Raw genomic sequence first — 13,383 nt, forward strand, 5'->3', positions numbered from 1 at the left:
ATGCATGCACCGTGACATGCCATCCCGAGTATGACATGGGCGAGGGATAAAGAAGCTGTGAAGGACGCCTTTTGCGACTCCATTAGCATCAAGCTAAGACACACGCAAAATGAAAAACATATTGTTTAAGAATACAAAGACAATAAAACAGTAATGAAGAGCTAGGAACAACAAACAAACAAACACAAGCGTGCACAGCAGACACCTCTGCCAAGGCCGCCGCTGGGGGGGTGAACTTGGGGGGGGCACTGGCAGGAGCATCAGAGGAGCGGGACTGTCGTTTCCTCACAATGTCATGGAGATACCAGTGGGTTCTCTGTTTCTGTGGTCCTATAAGCCTCATATGTTTTATAAATATTTTCTTGTATTTACTTAACTGATAGGAATGTAAATTAATACCATCTCTATGGAAATCAGTGTGGAATTTCTCAAAGAACTAAAAACAGACCTACTGTTAGACCCAGCAACACCACTGTTGGGTCTGTGCCCCCTGGAAAGAGGTCATTCCCACAGAAAGTCTCCTGCACTTGCAAACTCATGGAGCACGCCCTGCTCACAACAGCCAAGGAATGGAAGGAACCTAAGTTACCATCAAGGAACGATGGGAGAAAGAAAATGTGGTGTGCACAGCAGACACCTCTGTGAAGGCAGCTGGGGGGGCGGATGAGGCTGGGGGGCACTGGTGGGGGCTTCAGAGGAGCAAGAGCGTCGTTTCCTCACAGAATTGGAGCGCTACTCAGCCCTGAACAAGAATGAAGTGACACCCCCCCTGCAGCAACCTGGATAGAGCCAGAGGCCTTACCCTGAGGGGAGTATCTCAGGAAGGGAAGATTGGACCCCACAGTTCTCACTATAGCTAAACGCCACACGGTGGGTACACAAGGCCACCCAGAGCAGGACACGAGACACGGGATGCTGCAGGGAGCTGTGGGGGCATGAGGGATGGAACCCTACCTGTTACAATGTACAGTGTCAGGTGACCGGTACACAAAGGGTCTAGACTTCACCTCTACCCAATATATGCACATAAAAAAACTTCACTTGTACCCCTAAAATCTATAATTTTTTTAAATTAAAGGGTAAAGATTCCAGATGCCTTTTAGAACAAAGTGAAAACCCTAAGCAATACCACAGAGTGCAGACAGATCTCGTATCCCACTGAGCTGCATGGCACATGCTCTCGCCTCGGGCACCTGCCAGAGGCTCCCACCAGACTGTGAGGCGCCACTGTGTGGACAGAGCCCTGGCTGAGCAGGGTCAGACTGCAGACCCGAGCCAACCTCTAGTGACACCACCAAGCTTCCCTCCCATGGATAGAGGCTCATGATGGACTTCTCTCCTTTTGAGCATTAGAAGAGCATTAGACTGCCCACATCCCTCTGAAGCATCCTGGTACCACAGAGGAATGAGATCTTGACAAACTTTGGGTACCACCAGGGAACAGAAGAGTTCAACAGGGGACTGTAGTGGGGCAGAAGCCCAGATCCTGCAACGTGAAAGTGCCCTTTGGTCCTTAGGTCTTGGGTGTGTCATTTAAAACAAGTTATCAATAGAAAGGACTCTGAGCCAAGGGTTCCCATAAGTCAAATTGTGGGGGAAATGCTGGGAGCACACTCAGCCCTGTGCTGGAGCAGGGCTGTGGGGGACGCGTCCCCTGGACCTCTTCTTCAGTACATATGTCTCTCTGAGTTTTCGCACAAGGAAACAGCAGACAGAACAGTCACCTGGCTAGAACCAAGTTCAAGCTTTCCTTAGAAGAAAACAGACCACAACCACACTGCCTTCAGACATATGAGCACAGCCAAATCAAAAGCAAAAATTAGGGTAGTCAAAGAGCAAATGGGAAAATGAAGCTGTTGGCCATCCTGAGCTTGCTGTGGGCTGTCTTACAAAATGCTCCCAAAAGAAAAGTTTGAAAAATTTAGGGCAGGGCTCACAGATGAAATCCACTTTGCATTTGGCATGCTTTATAGTTTTAATATTTTTGAAGTCTGTTAGGAGTGTTGCCAAACATTCCTTAAAATGACTGAGCACCCCTTGCTTTGATAATATTGAATCCTGTAGCTTCAGATAAAGATAAAGCCATAGATCTGACTCACCCCTAAAGCTAAACATGGGGAACCCAAAACACAGGCACACAGAGTGAACCTGACTGTCCCCTTCATCCCACCCTTAGCCTGCCTCTGAGGGACCAGGCACAAACAGTAAGACAGGAGCCACTGTGGCCGGCTGTCCAGGGCCCCTCAGATAGGCACCTCTCCGCGCATGCCTGCAGCTCTACCTGCGCACGGGCTCACCCCCTGCAGCCCTGCCCACACGGCCCCTCCCCTGAAGCCCCGCCCACACGATTCCCCCCCACCCCACTATGGCATGACTGCTGGGGGGTGGGGGGCCTCAGATATGCACCTCCCTGTGCTCTGCCTTGCAGCTCGCCCCCTGCAGCCCTGCCCACAGGGGGCTCCCCATCCCCCTGCAGCCCCGCCCATGTGGCTCCTCCCCCCTGCAGCCTCTCCCACAGGACTCCCCCACCCAACTATGGCATGGCTGCCGGGGCAGTCAGATATGCACTCCCTGGGCTCTGCCTTGCAGCTCGCCCCCTGCAGCCCGGCCCACAGGGCTCCTCCACCCCCTGCAGCCCCGCCCATGTGGCTCCCCCTTCCCCTGCAGCCCCGCCCACGTGGCTCCCCCTCCCCCTGCAGCCCCGCCCACGTGGCTCCTCCCCCCTTCAGCCCCGCCCATGTGGCTCCCCCTTCCCCTGCAGCCCCGCCCACGTGGCTCCTCCCCCTGCAGCCCCGCCCACGTGGCTCCCTCTCCCCCTGCAGCCCCGCCCACGTGGCTCCCCCTCCCCTGCAGCCCCGCCCACGTGGCTCCCCCTCCCCCTGCAGCCCCGCCCATGTGGCTCCTCCCCCTGCAGCCCCGCCCACACGGCTCCCCCTCCCCCTGCAGCCCCACCCACGTGGCTCCCCCTCCCCCTGCAGCCCCGCCCATGTGGCTCCTCCCCCTGCAGCCCCGCCCACACACTCCCCTCCCCCTGCAGCCCCGCCCACACGGCTCCCCCTCCCCCTGCAGCCCCGCCCATGTGGCTCCTCCCCCTGCAGCCCCGCCCACACGGCTCCCCCTCCCCCTGCAGCCCCGCCCATGTGGCTCCTCCCCCTGCAGCCCCGCCCACACGGCTCCCCCTCCCCCTGCAGCCCCGCCCATGTGGCTCCTCCCCCTGCAGCCCCGCCCACACGGCTCCCCCTCCCCCTGCAGCCCCGCCCATGTGGCTCCTCCCCCTGCAGCCCCGCCCACACGGCTCCCCCTCCCCCTGCAGCCCCGCCCACGTGGCTCCTCCCCCTGCAGCCCCGCCCACACGGCTCCCCCTCCCCACTCACTCTCTTTGCCCTTCTCCTTGTTCTTGAGCTGCTGTAGCTTCTGCTCCCTGTGCTGCTTCTCCAGCTCCTGCTCCTGGCGGTGCCTCTCCAGCTTCCGCTGGTGCTCCAGCAGCTCTTGCTGGTGCTTCATGGCCAGCATCTCCTGCTGTTGCTGCCGGGCAGGAGGAGAAAGATGTCAGAACTCGGGTTCCAGAAAGGCGACCCCACAGACACCAGGCAACAGCCTGGGCCACATGTCTGTCCTGATGTCACCATGGGCACCACTCTTGTCTGTATGGCCCAAATTTCAGCTGCCTGAGGCCCTAAATGTCCTCTAACCTCTTAAGTAGTAAACATGAAAACAGCATTGTGTGACAGAGTGTGAAATGGCTTGGCACTTTCTTACAAAGTTAAACACACCTCTGCCCTAAGACCCAGAGTCCCAGTCCTGGTCTGACACAGGAAAGCACATCCACGGACATCCCGTACAAGAATGTACACAGCTGCTTTTGTCGCAGCCCAGCCTAGACGAAAGCCACATGTCCCAGCTGTGTTCTCTTAAGAGAAACTACCCAGCCATAACAAAGAATAAACCATAGTTATAGAAGAAAAAAAGCACCGCACACAGGTGTGTGGGGAACAGCACAGCAGAAGTCAGACCTCACTGTCCATGGATTTCCATACTTGGTTGGTCAAATCAGTGGATGTGAAACCCACAAAATATGAAGGGCTGACTGTATTTCCATCAAGTTGTAGAACAGGAAAAACTACTGTATAATGATAAAAATCAGAAGAAGACTGCCTTTCAGGGTGAGGGAGGGAGGACACAGGCAGGAGGGAATGTTCCAGGTGGTGGATTTTCTGCCTTGTTGAGATGGTTTTCACAGTGAGCTTACAGCTGTCAAAACACATTCAAGGAGGCTGGGGACAGTGGCCTTATGCCTGCCATCTTAGCACTCGGGAAGGCCCAGGTGGATGGAGTGCTTGAGCTTAGGCGTTCAAGACCAGCCTGAGCAAGAATAAGGACCTGTCTCTACTAAAAATAGAAAAATATGCTGGGTGTTGTGGTTATGACAGTCGCCTGTAGTCACAACTACTCAGGAGGCTGGCGAGAGGAGTTTGAGGTTGCTATGGGCTATGACACCAAGCACTCTACCCAGAGCTGAGCATTTTGTTATAAATAAATTATGTCTCATTTTTAAAAAATGATATAGTTGGCTCAGCACCCATAGCTCAGTGAGTAGAGCGCCAGCCACATACACCAAAGCTGGTGGGTTCGAGCCCAGCCCCAGCCTGCTAAACAACAATGACAACTGCAACCAAAAATAGCCAGGGATTGTGGCAGGTGCCTGTAATCCCAGCTCCTTGGGAGGCTCAGGCAAGAGAATTGCTTACACCCAGGAGCTTGAGGTTGCTGTGAGCAGTGACACCATGGCACTCTACTAAGGGCGACATAGTGAGGCTCTGTCTCAAAAAGATAGTCGACTACTTCAAAACTTTTGTCTTTACATAAATAAAATACAGAAAGTTAATGAGCAAAACTTTGTCATGTTTATGATACACAGACAAACTGCATATAAATGGTTATCAACTATTAAGAATATGATGAGCGGCCCACACAAAAAGGGCAGCAAAAATGAAAAAGAATAGCCTGGGCAGTATAGCAAGAATCATCTCTGCAAAAACTTAAAAAATTAGCCAGTGTGGTGGTGTGTACCTGTAGTCCCAGATACTCGGAGACTGAAGCAGGTGGATCACCTGAGCCCAGGGGACACAGAAAGACCCTGTCTCTTTAAAAAAAAAAAAAAAAAAATCAGTGGGGAAAAATGTTCAACCTCAACATTACAACTGAATTCCACTTTCACTCATCGTATTGGCCCAGCGCTGACAGAGTGTGGGAATGATCCAGTCAACAGACACCCCCGGGGGTTCCCGCAAACACCCATCATCTTCTCAGCTCAGGCCCTAGGATCCTGCATGCCACCTTCCCAGAGATTGCTACGCCCCAGGCCTCAGGTTCTAGGGCTCTTGCTTTCTCACAGGCTGCTGGGCCAGGATGGGGAGCGTGGGCCTGGCCTGTGAGCTGCCCACAGGAGGCTCCGTGCCACCACTCCACCTGGCCCCTCTGTGGTCCTCGACTGCCAGTTCTTCCTCCTGTCAGCTCTTTGGTGGTGACAGGAAGCAGGGTGAGTTGGAGAGCAGAGCGGCCCAAAGAACTTTCTAAGGGAACAGAGCATACAGGTGGGCTCTGGGCAGGCTTCCCACTGCTGGAGGAGTGACAGGGGTAAGTGAGTGAGGCAGCTTTCCCCTGGGCCACAGGGCGACTGCACAGGTGCCTTAAGACAGACACCCCACAGGGCGCATGTCACATTTGTGCTTAGAATCTCTAACATACATGTTTCACTTCAGAGAAACAAGCTGCAACCAAAGAAAATAAAAGTAGATTAGAGGTTAAAAAAAAAAGGTAAATAAATAAAAAGCAGACTAAAAGGGTCAGAAAATACAGGGCGACTTGCACAGAGTGGGCTGGCGGGGCTGGGGCAGGGGCAGGGTCTGGGGCCCTGTGGAGCCACTGCTTGAGGCCCCATTCACCTGCTGGGGAGAGAGGCCACCCCGGTGTTGGGCTAGACCACCCCTGCTCCCAAGAGGACAGTGGCCCACGTGAAGATGCAGGAGCAGCAGCTTGCACGTGTGAGGTGTGGGGGTGCGCAAGGAAGTCGCCCTTTTCCACGGGCTCTGACCCCCGTCTGGGTGACCTTGGCTAGGCAATGGAGAGTGGGCAATGTGTATCCAGGAATATCTCCAAATTCCTGCTGGGTCCTTCTTCAGGGGAGTGGCCTGAGCCAACCAGTGGGTCCGTGCACCCTGCTGCATCACCAGCCAGCTCTGAGGTCACCACGGCCCTCACTGAGAGAGAGGCTGGCAGCCCAGCTCTGCTTGGCCTAGCCCCCATGAGGGTCCACCTGTAGAGAAGGCCTGGCCACAGGTCTGCAGGCTGATGAGTGGCCCTCACCAGGGGCTTCAGTCTGCTTCCTAGGCCTTATTTCCCATGATACTTGATACTTTCTGTTACCCTGGCACTGAATAATTGGTCACTCTCCACGACCCACTGCAGCAACTTATACATTAGCAAATCAGTCACAGGTTGCTCTGAGCTTCTTGCTACTAAAGATGCATTATGCCCTTACCCACCACGTCTGTGACTTGTGTGTAATTCCAATCACATCATAACAAGTAATGTCAACATACCATTTTATAAGGTAAAAGTTCTCATCCCTACCTTCCCTAAACAAAGCCCATAGCCCTGGCATGAGAACAGAAGTACTAGCCAATGGAATGAAATTCAGCAAAACCTAGAAGAAACTACCAATAACCTGACTGCCAACTTAGGCCCTGTGCATAGGGAAGGACATGCCGGGCCCCTGCCCCACCAGACCAGCCAGAGGGAAGAGCCTGGGCACATCCCCCCACCCCTACCTGTGACACCTTCCACAGACAGCTTTGGAGTGAGGCCGCATCTAGCCTCCAGGACAGGGACTACAGCTCCAGCCTGTCCCGGTGTCTGGACTGTGCCACATGGTCAGCACCCAGCAGCTTGCCTCCCAGCCCACTGCTATGGAAGCAGCCTGGATGGCAGAGACCCCACAAGATGTACCTAGAGCCTAGCGTCTGAGGTTGGGGGGATCACAGGCTTTTGCAGGACTGTCCATTCATACCGGAGGCCACATGGTGAGGATTTAGCACAACAGAGCAAGTCCCTGTCCTAGGGATGTGCCTCTGCCAAGGGACAGTTGGCCTGGCAGGTGTCTCCCAGTAGAACATGTGGGGAGAGAGAGGCTGCAGCCCACTGTACCCAGCAGGCAAGGTAGGCTGGCTCATGGGGCCAGAGGAAAGGGCTTGTACCACACTCAGCAGGAAGGAAAGGGCACTCAGGGTCCCCGCTCAGGGCCCACTCCGGAGGCCCAAGGCACCAAGGGCCCTGCCTAAGATCTTTCTGTGAAAAACACTTATGCTTGAAGCAGCCAGCCTAAATGACCTTGTAGGGGTGGTGGAACAGGGGTAAGCAGGCGCTTTCCAAGCCCTTCATTTGGGGGGGCACTGGCTTTGGAAGACTTGCTGATGGCATTGCAGCAGGTGGCCAGGGGGAGGGGTGAGGTGGGACTGCCTGGTCACAAAGCCTGGCTCTGTCAGCTCCCTCCAGGCACACCTGAAGATGTGTGACTTCTCTGCATCATGCTTCAGAGCAGGGTGACCTGTCCAGGGGCTGCTGAGGGACGGAGCTGGACATCACCCAGAAAGCTCTCCCAAGAGGCCAGTGCTGAGAGCCCACCTGTGCCTCCTGGTCATGGCCACTATCGTTATCGTCATCAGGCTTTCACTTTGAAAGACTTCATCTAGATGTCATCCTAAGATAAATCTGCTCACGATCCCTAGGGAGACCCAGCGCTTGCTGAGAGGAAGCAGGGCCAAGTCCTGGGGCTCGTGGCCACTCTGGCTCTACATAACTCGTCATTACTTGTCACCAACAGTCACAACGATCAGGTCTGGGCACGAGGGGGGCTCTGGGCCCTACACACTGGCACAGCTAGGCCTGCTGGGAGTTCAGTTTAAGAACTCAGTTAACAACTTCAAAACAGAGCTGTTTTCCTAACTTTCAAGAGGAAAACCAATTATAGCATCGTGACAAAACAGTAAATGAAAAGGAGATAAAATGTGTCCCTTGTTGTGGGTGCCATCCCAGACAGCTGTATCCACAGCCACACAGAGGGGAAGTTGTGCTCCCACTGAGCACAGGGCCACGACAAGTGACCTTCTGCCAATGCACAAGCAGGCAAGGAGACCACGCCCAAGGGTCCCAGGGCTGCTGGCACAGGGCTGCACACCCCAGGGCATCACCGGGCCCCCTGGAGCTGAGGACTCCACCTGCATCATCAGATCATCAGCCTTAATACACAACTCCTGGGCTTCCAGGGGCTTCTCAGCTCAGGTCGTAGACACAAGGATATTTTGAACTAATCTCCTAAGTATGTTAAGCCTTGTCCCTTGTCACCCCAAGTGATCACCTGTAGCACAGCCTGGCCTCTGAGCAGGCGGACCCACTGCCCGGCATCTCACGGTGTCTACCTTGCAGACCCAGAACGTACATTGTACTCAAATACTCACGTGGAGACCCAGCCAGATTTTCACTTTAAAAAGTAAACTTCTCTTTCCTATCTCTTCTTTCATCTACCCGAGGGCCAGCCCACTGGAGACAAGGTGGGGAGGGAAAGGGCAGGAGAGCGGAGTCTGTGGGTCTTCACTAAGTTCGGGTCGATGGGGAGGGCGGGGGTGCTTACATGGCCCATAGGTCACAGGGGCCAAGGCTGGCAGAGAAGGCGTGCGTGAGGTCATCCTGAGCCCTTAACCATGGAGGGACTCTGTTCAAAAGACAGAGTGTGCAGGTGGGTGCAGGCCCACCTGCCTCTCTCCACAGCCCCTTGGGCAGACCCCATGGCATCTGCCCGTGCCCAGGGCCCCATGCCTGCCATCACGAAATGGGAGAATAGACGGAGGCTCACAGATGCTCTTGACACCTGTCTCCTGTTTTGCTGGGTTTGCTTCAAGAAGGTTACAAAGAAAAGAAAACACACAGACTTCAAGTGCATTCCTGAAGAATGCATGCGATTTCAATGGCCTGGTGAGGCCCATGCAGGAAGAGGGAGGAAGGCCGATTCCACCCGGAGCCAGCCTGTGCTGTGTGCTTTACAGCCACAGCAACCTTGCAATGTCTGCTCTGCGGCCTTTCTCAAAGACACTCAAGGAGCTTTCAAGGCTTCAGCCTGCTCTTTTCTTCCCTGAGATAATACAGGTCAGGCCTGATCACCCTCCCTTACCAGAACACAATTTTAACAGACAGAAAAATGAACAAGGAGTTTCCCCCAGGTGTGACCGCTAGCTGTTGACCTATGGAACTAGCACTACTTGGTCACGGTTGTTACAGACAATTGGGCCTAAAATGTCGTTCCCTATGGGGTCCTAGAAACACAACCATTTCTATCTTTACTCCTGGATTAATTGGATCAAATAAAACAGGCATCCCCCACCTTCCCAGTTCATCACCTCAGAAATCTCACTTCCATCTCACCTCAGGGCATAAATATCAGTGACCAAAGACCCCTGAATGTACCACTCCCTGTTCCCACCCAATGCTGTCCCACAGACAATTAAGACCACTCTTCAGCTGGAAGGCCTATGAAGGGAAGGTCCGCAGAAGAAATACCCAGACTGGGCTCTGGTGCGAGCAGATACTGGCCAGAGCTACTGCAGGGGTTCTTGAGGCTGTGGACAGGGCAGTGGGGACAAGGACAGGAGGGCCCAGTGCAAGCATGGTGGCCAGCCCTTCCTGGGGTGACTGCCCCTCCAGTGCCCCCAACTCCGGTTTCCTTCTAAGTTCAGCTCAGAGCTCTCATCCTCATGAAGACCAGAACCTTTTCCTGCTGGAGGGAATCCGGGTCCCACCCTGACTGGAGATGCTTCCCATAAAGGATGTCTCCTCCAGGCTGTCACCCCAGCGATCACATCGTGGGGCCACAAGAGCAAAGGCAAGGAGGGGCACCTGAGGGCTGGGATGAGGTCAACATTAAGTATCCTCCTTCCACAACCACGAAGAGGCTCTCTGCAGAATAGCTCCTTCCTATCTACAAACCACAGCAGCCTCGGGTCCAGAAGGCTCAGTCAGAGGTGGGCAACCATACCACAGACTGTGATGCTCTGACGTGTACCACGAGTGCCTGGCAGCAGGGGAGGAGCTGCGGCAGGAGGGCCATGCAGGGCAGTCAGCAATGCTCTGCCATGGCACATGGGAAAGGGGCAGCGTGGGCCATGAGATCCTGGCAGGGCCTGGTAGTGCAGCCACCCCCCAGGGTCCCGGGACTAGGATGAGCCCCAGCAGGTGTAGGAAGCCAGGCCTAGGGCACCCCCAGGCCACAAAAACAGATTTATTTTCCACCTCAGCCTCCTCCTAAAAGGAAAATAGCCATACTCAAGTAAATGGCTCAAAACTTGGCTCCTGCCCAGGGAGAGAACAAGTCACACTGACAGACTAGGAACAAAGCTCAGCCTCACTAATAAAAAAGACATGCGAATCAGAACGTGGAAAGAAGTCTTATTTCCCACCCACTCCCTAGAAGCCTCCTGCAGGTGGGGAAGGGATGGGAGCACTGTGAACCCACCACTGCAGGGACCACTGGCCTTCCAGGTGGGGTCTGGAGAGATACTTCTCGCAGGGGTCCTCAAACTGTGGCCCGCAGGTCACATGAGGCGGTGTGATTATATTTGTTCCCGTTTTGTTTTTTTACTTCAAAGTAAGATATGTGCAGTGTGCATAGGAATTTGTTCATAGTTTTTTTCTTAAACTGTAGTCTGGCCCTCCAATGGTCTGAGGAACAGTGAACTGGCCCCCTGTTTAAAAAGTTTGAGGACCCTGTATAGAGTGTCACATGCATACGGTGTCTTTAACACGAAGGAACTTATCCTGGGAAGGGAACAGGGCAAGTGGCCCGAACGACAGCAAGCACAGTGATGATAGCCTGGTTGGAGAAATCTGCCAAGAGCACCCCACCAGGCAGACATGGGGGCCTGAGGCTCTCCTGGGTCAGGCACTGAGGAAAGAGACCTCTGCTCACACATTAGGGCCACCGCTTCCCCCACCTGGATCCCAGGGTCCCCCAGCTCACACACTAGGGCCACTGCTCCCCCAGCTGGGTCTCAGGGTCCCCCTGCTCACACACTAGGGCCACCGCTCCCCCAGCTGGGTCCCAGGGTCCCCCTGCTCACACACTAGGGCCACCGCTCCCCCAGCTGGGTCTCAGGGTCCCCCTGCTCACACACTAGGGCCACGCTCCCCTCAGCTGGGTCCCAGGGTCCCCCTGCTCACACATTAGGGCCACCGCTCCCCTCAGCTGGGTCCCAAGTTCCCCCTGCTCACACACTAGGGCCACCGCCCCCCTCAGCTGGGTCCCAGGGTCCCCCTGCTCACACACTAGGGCCACCGCCCCCATCAGCTGGGTCCCAAGGTCCCCTGCTCACACATTAGGGCCACCGCTCCCCCCACCTGGGTCCCAGTGTCCCCCTGCTCTCACACTAGGGCCACTGCCCCCCTCAGCTGGATCCCAAGGTCCCCCTGCTCACACATTAGGGCCACCGCCCCCCTCAGCTGGGTCCCAGGGTCCCCCTGCTCACACACGAGGGCCACTGCCCCCTTCAGCTGGGTCCCAAGGTCCCCTGCTCACACATTAGGGCCACTGCTCCCCCAACCTGGGTCCCAGTGTCCCCCTGCTCACACACTAGGGCCACGGCCCCCATCAGCTGGGTCCCAAGGTCCCCTGCTCACACATTAGGGCCACCGCTCCCCCCACCTGGGTCCCAGTGTCCCCCTGCTCTCACACTAGGGCCACTGCCCCCCTCAGCTGGATCCCAAGGTCCCCCTGCTCACACATTAGGGCCACCGCCCCCCTCAGCTGGGTCCCAGGGTCCCCCTGCTCACACACTAGGGCCACTGTTCCCATCAGCTGGGTCCCAAGGTCCCCTGCTCACACATTAGGGCCACCGCTCCCCCCACCTGGGTCCCAGTGTCCCCCTGCTCTCACAGTAGGGCCACCGTTCCCCTCAGCTGGATCCCAAGGTCCCTCTGCTCTCACACTAGGGCCACGCTCCCCTCAGCTGGGTCCCAGGGTCCCCCTGCTCACACACTAGGGCCACCGCCACCCTCAGCTGAATCCCAAGGTCCCCCTGCTCACACATTGGTGTCCCCCTGCTCACACACTAGGGCCACCGTTCCTCCCACCTGGGTCCCAAGGTCACCCTGCTCACACACAAGGGCCACCGTTCCCCCCAGCTGGGTCCCAGGGTCCCTCTGCTCACACACTAGGGCCACCGCTCCCCCCACCTGGGTCCCAGGGTTCCCCTGCTCTCACACTAGGGCCACCGCTTCCCTTAGCAGGGTCCCAGGGTCCCCCTGCTCACACACTAGGGCCACCGCTCCCCTCAGCTGGGTCCCAGGGTCCCCCTGTTCACACACTAGGGCCACCGCTCTCCTCAGCTGGATCCCAAGGTCCCCCTGCTCACACATTAGGGCCACCGCTCCCTCCACCTAGGTCCCAGGATCCCCCTGCTCACACACTAGGGCCACTGCTCCCCCCAGCTGGGACCCAGGGTCATGGGATTCCACTCTAACAGTCCCTGACTGAGCACTGCAGGATCCCCCACCCGTGGCCCCATGAACCCCTTGGGGGCCTGGGGCTGGAGAGACAGAGTTGTTTTAAAGCTGATAGCCTTGATAGCCAATCCTCTGGCTGAAGATCCACAGGCTTCTGCCTCTATGATGAAGCTATCATCACATCAAATACCCACAAGTAGCTACCACAAATTGACAAAAAGCAAGTAATGAGATGATGCCTCCATTAATGAGGAGAAGAAAGGCCAGAGAGTGCTGCTGATCAGAATCAAGACAGTGAGGCACAGGGCCGAGAGCACTGGGAGTGTCCAGTGCCCACCCTGGGCCCGGCCCTCCACTGGGGCCTCCCCACCGGCCCCTGCTCTGTGATTCACTAGCCCAGGGGATGCTCTGGCCATGAAACGGGCTAGAGGTTCCTCAGACCCTCTCTGTGTCCCACCCTCACACCCTTCTGGGAGGCATTAGGCAGAAATCCGAGAGAGAAGCTTCCCTACACACCTGAGGCCCAGCTCCAGGGAGGAGAGAACTGTCTCAGGAGGAGAAGGGAGTGTGTGTGTAAATGAGCCAAGAGCAGCAAGCAAGCTGGAAATCAGGGGCGCTGAGCAACCTCACAAGAGATCTTATTCATTTAAAAGTAACCATTCAGGTTAGATTTTAAAGATTATTCCCTTTCAATTATAAAATTCTATTCAAATTTACTGATGATTTAAAGACACTAATTAGATTTTGTGTTCATGAAATCTGTCTGACAAACACCACTGCCAAATGTCACTGACAACAAGACCACTCCTGAGGGTTTACATCTCCACAACTAAA

The 13,383-nt window shown here is 55.6% G+C and overlaps 1 protein-coding gene across 3 annotated transcripts in view; it reads right to left on the bottom strand.

The window, feature by feature from the left end:
• Positions 1-13,383, bottom strand: part of HDAC4 (histone deacetylase 4) — a 319,199-nt gene that overhangs the window by 110,165 nt on the left and 195,651 nt on the right. For all 3 annotated transcript variants that reach the window (XM_053597110.1, XM_053597111.1, XM_053597109.1), the window contains exon 5: positions 3,375-3,525. In XM_053597110.1, the coding sequence (XP_053453085.1) occupies positions 3,375-3,525 (151 nt within the window). The remainder of the gene's footprint in view (positions 1-3,374; positions 3,526-13,383) is intronic.

This window comes from Nycticebus coucang, chromosome 7 (assembly GCF_027406575.1).
Source record: "Nycticebus coucang isolate mNycCou1 chromosome 7, mNycCou1.pri, whole genome shotgun sequence".
NCBI lineage: Eukaryota > Metazoa > Chordata > Mammalia > Primates > Lorisidae > Nycticebus > Nycticebus coucang.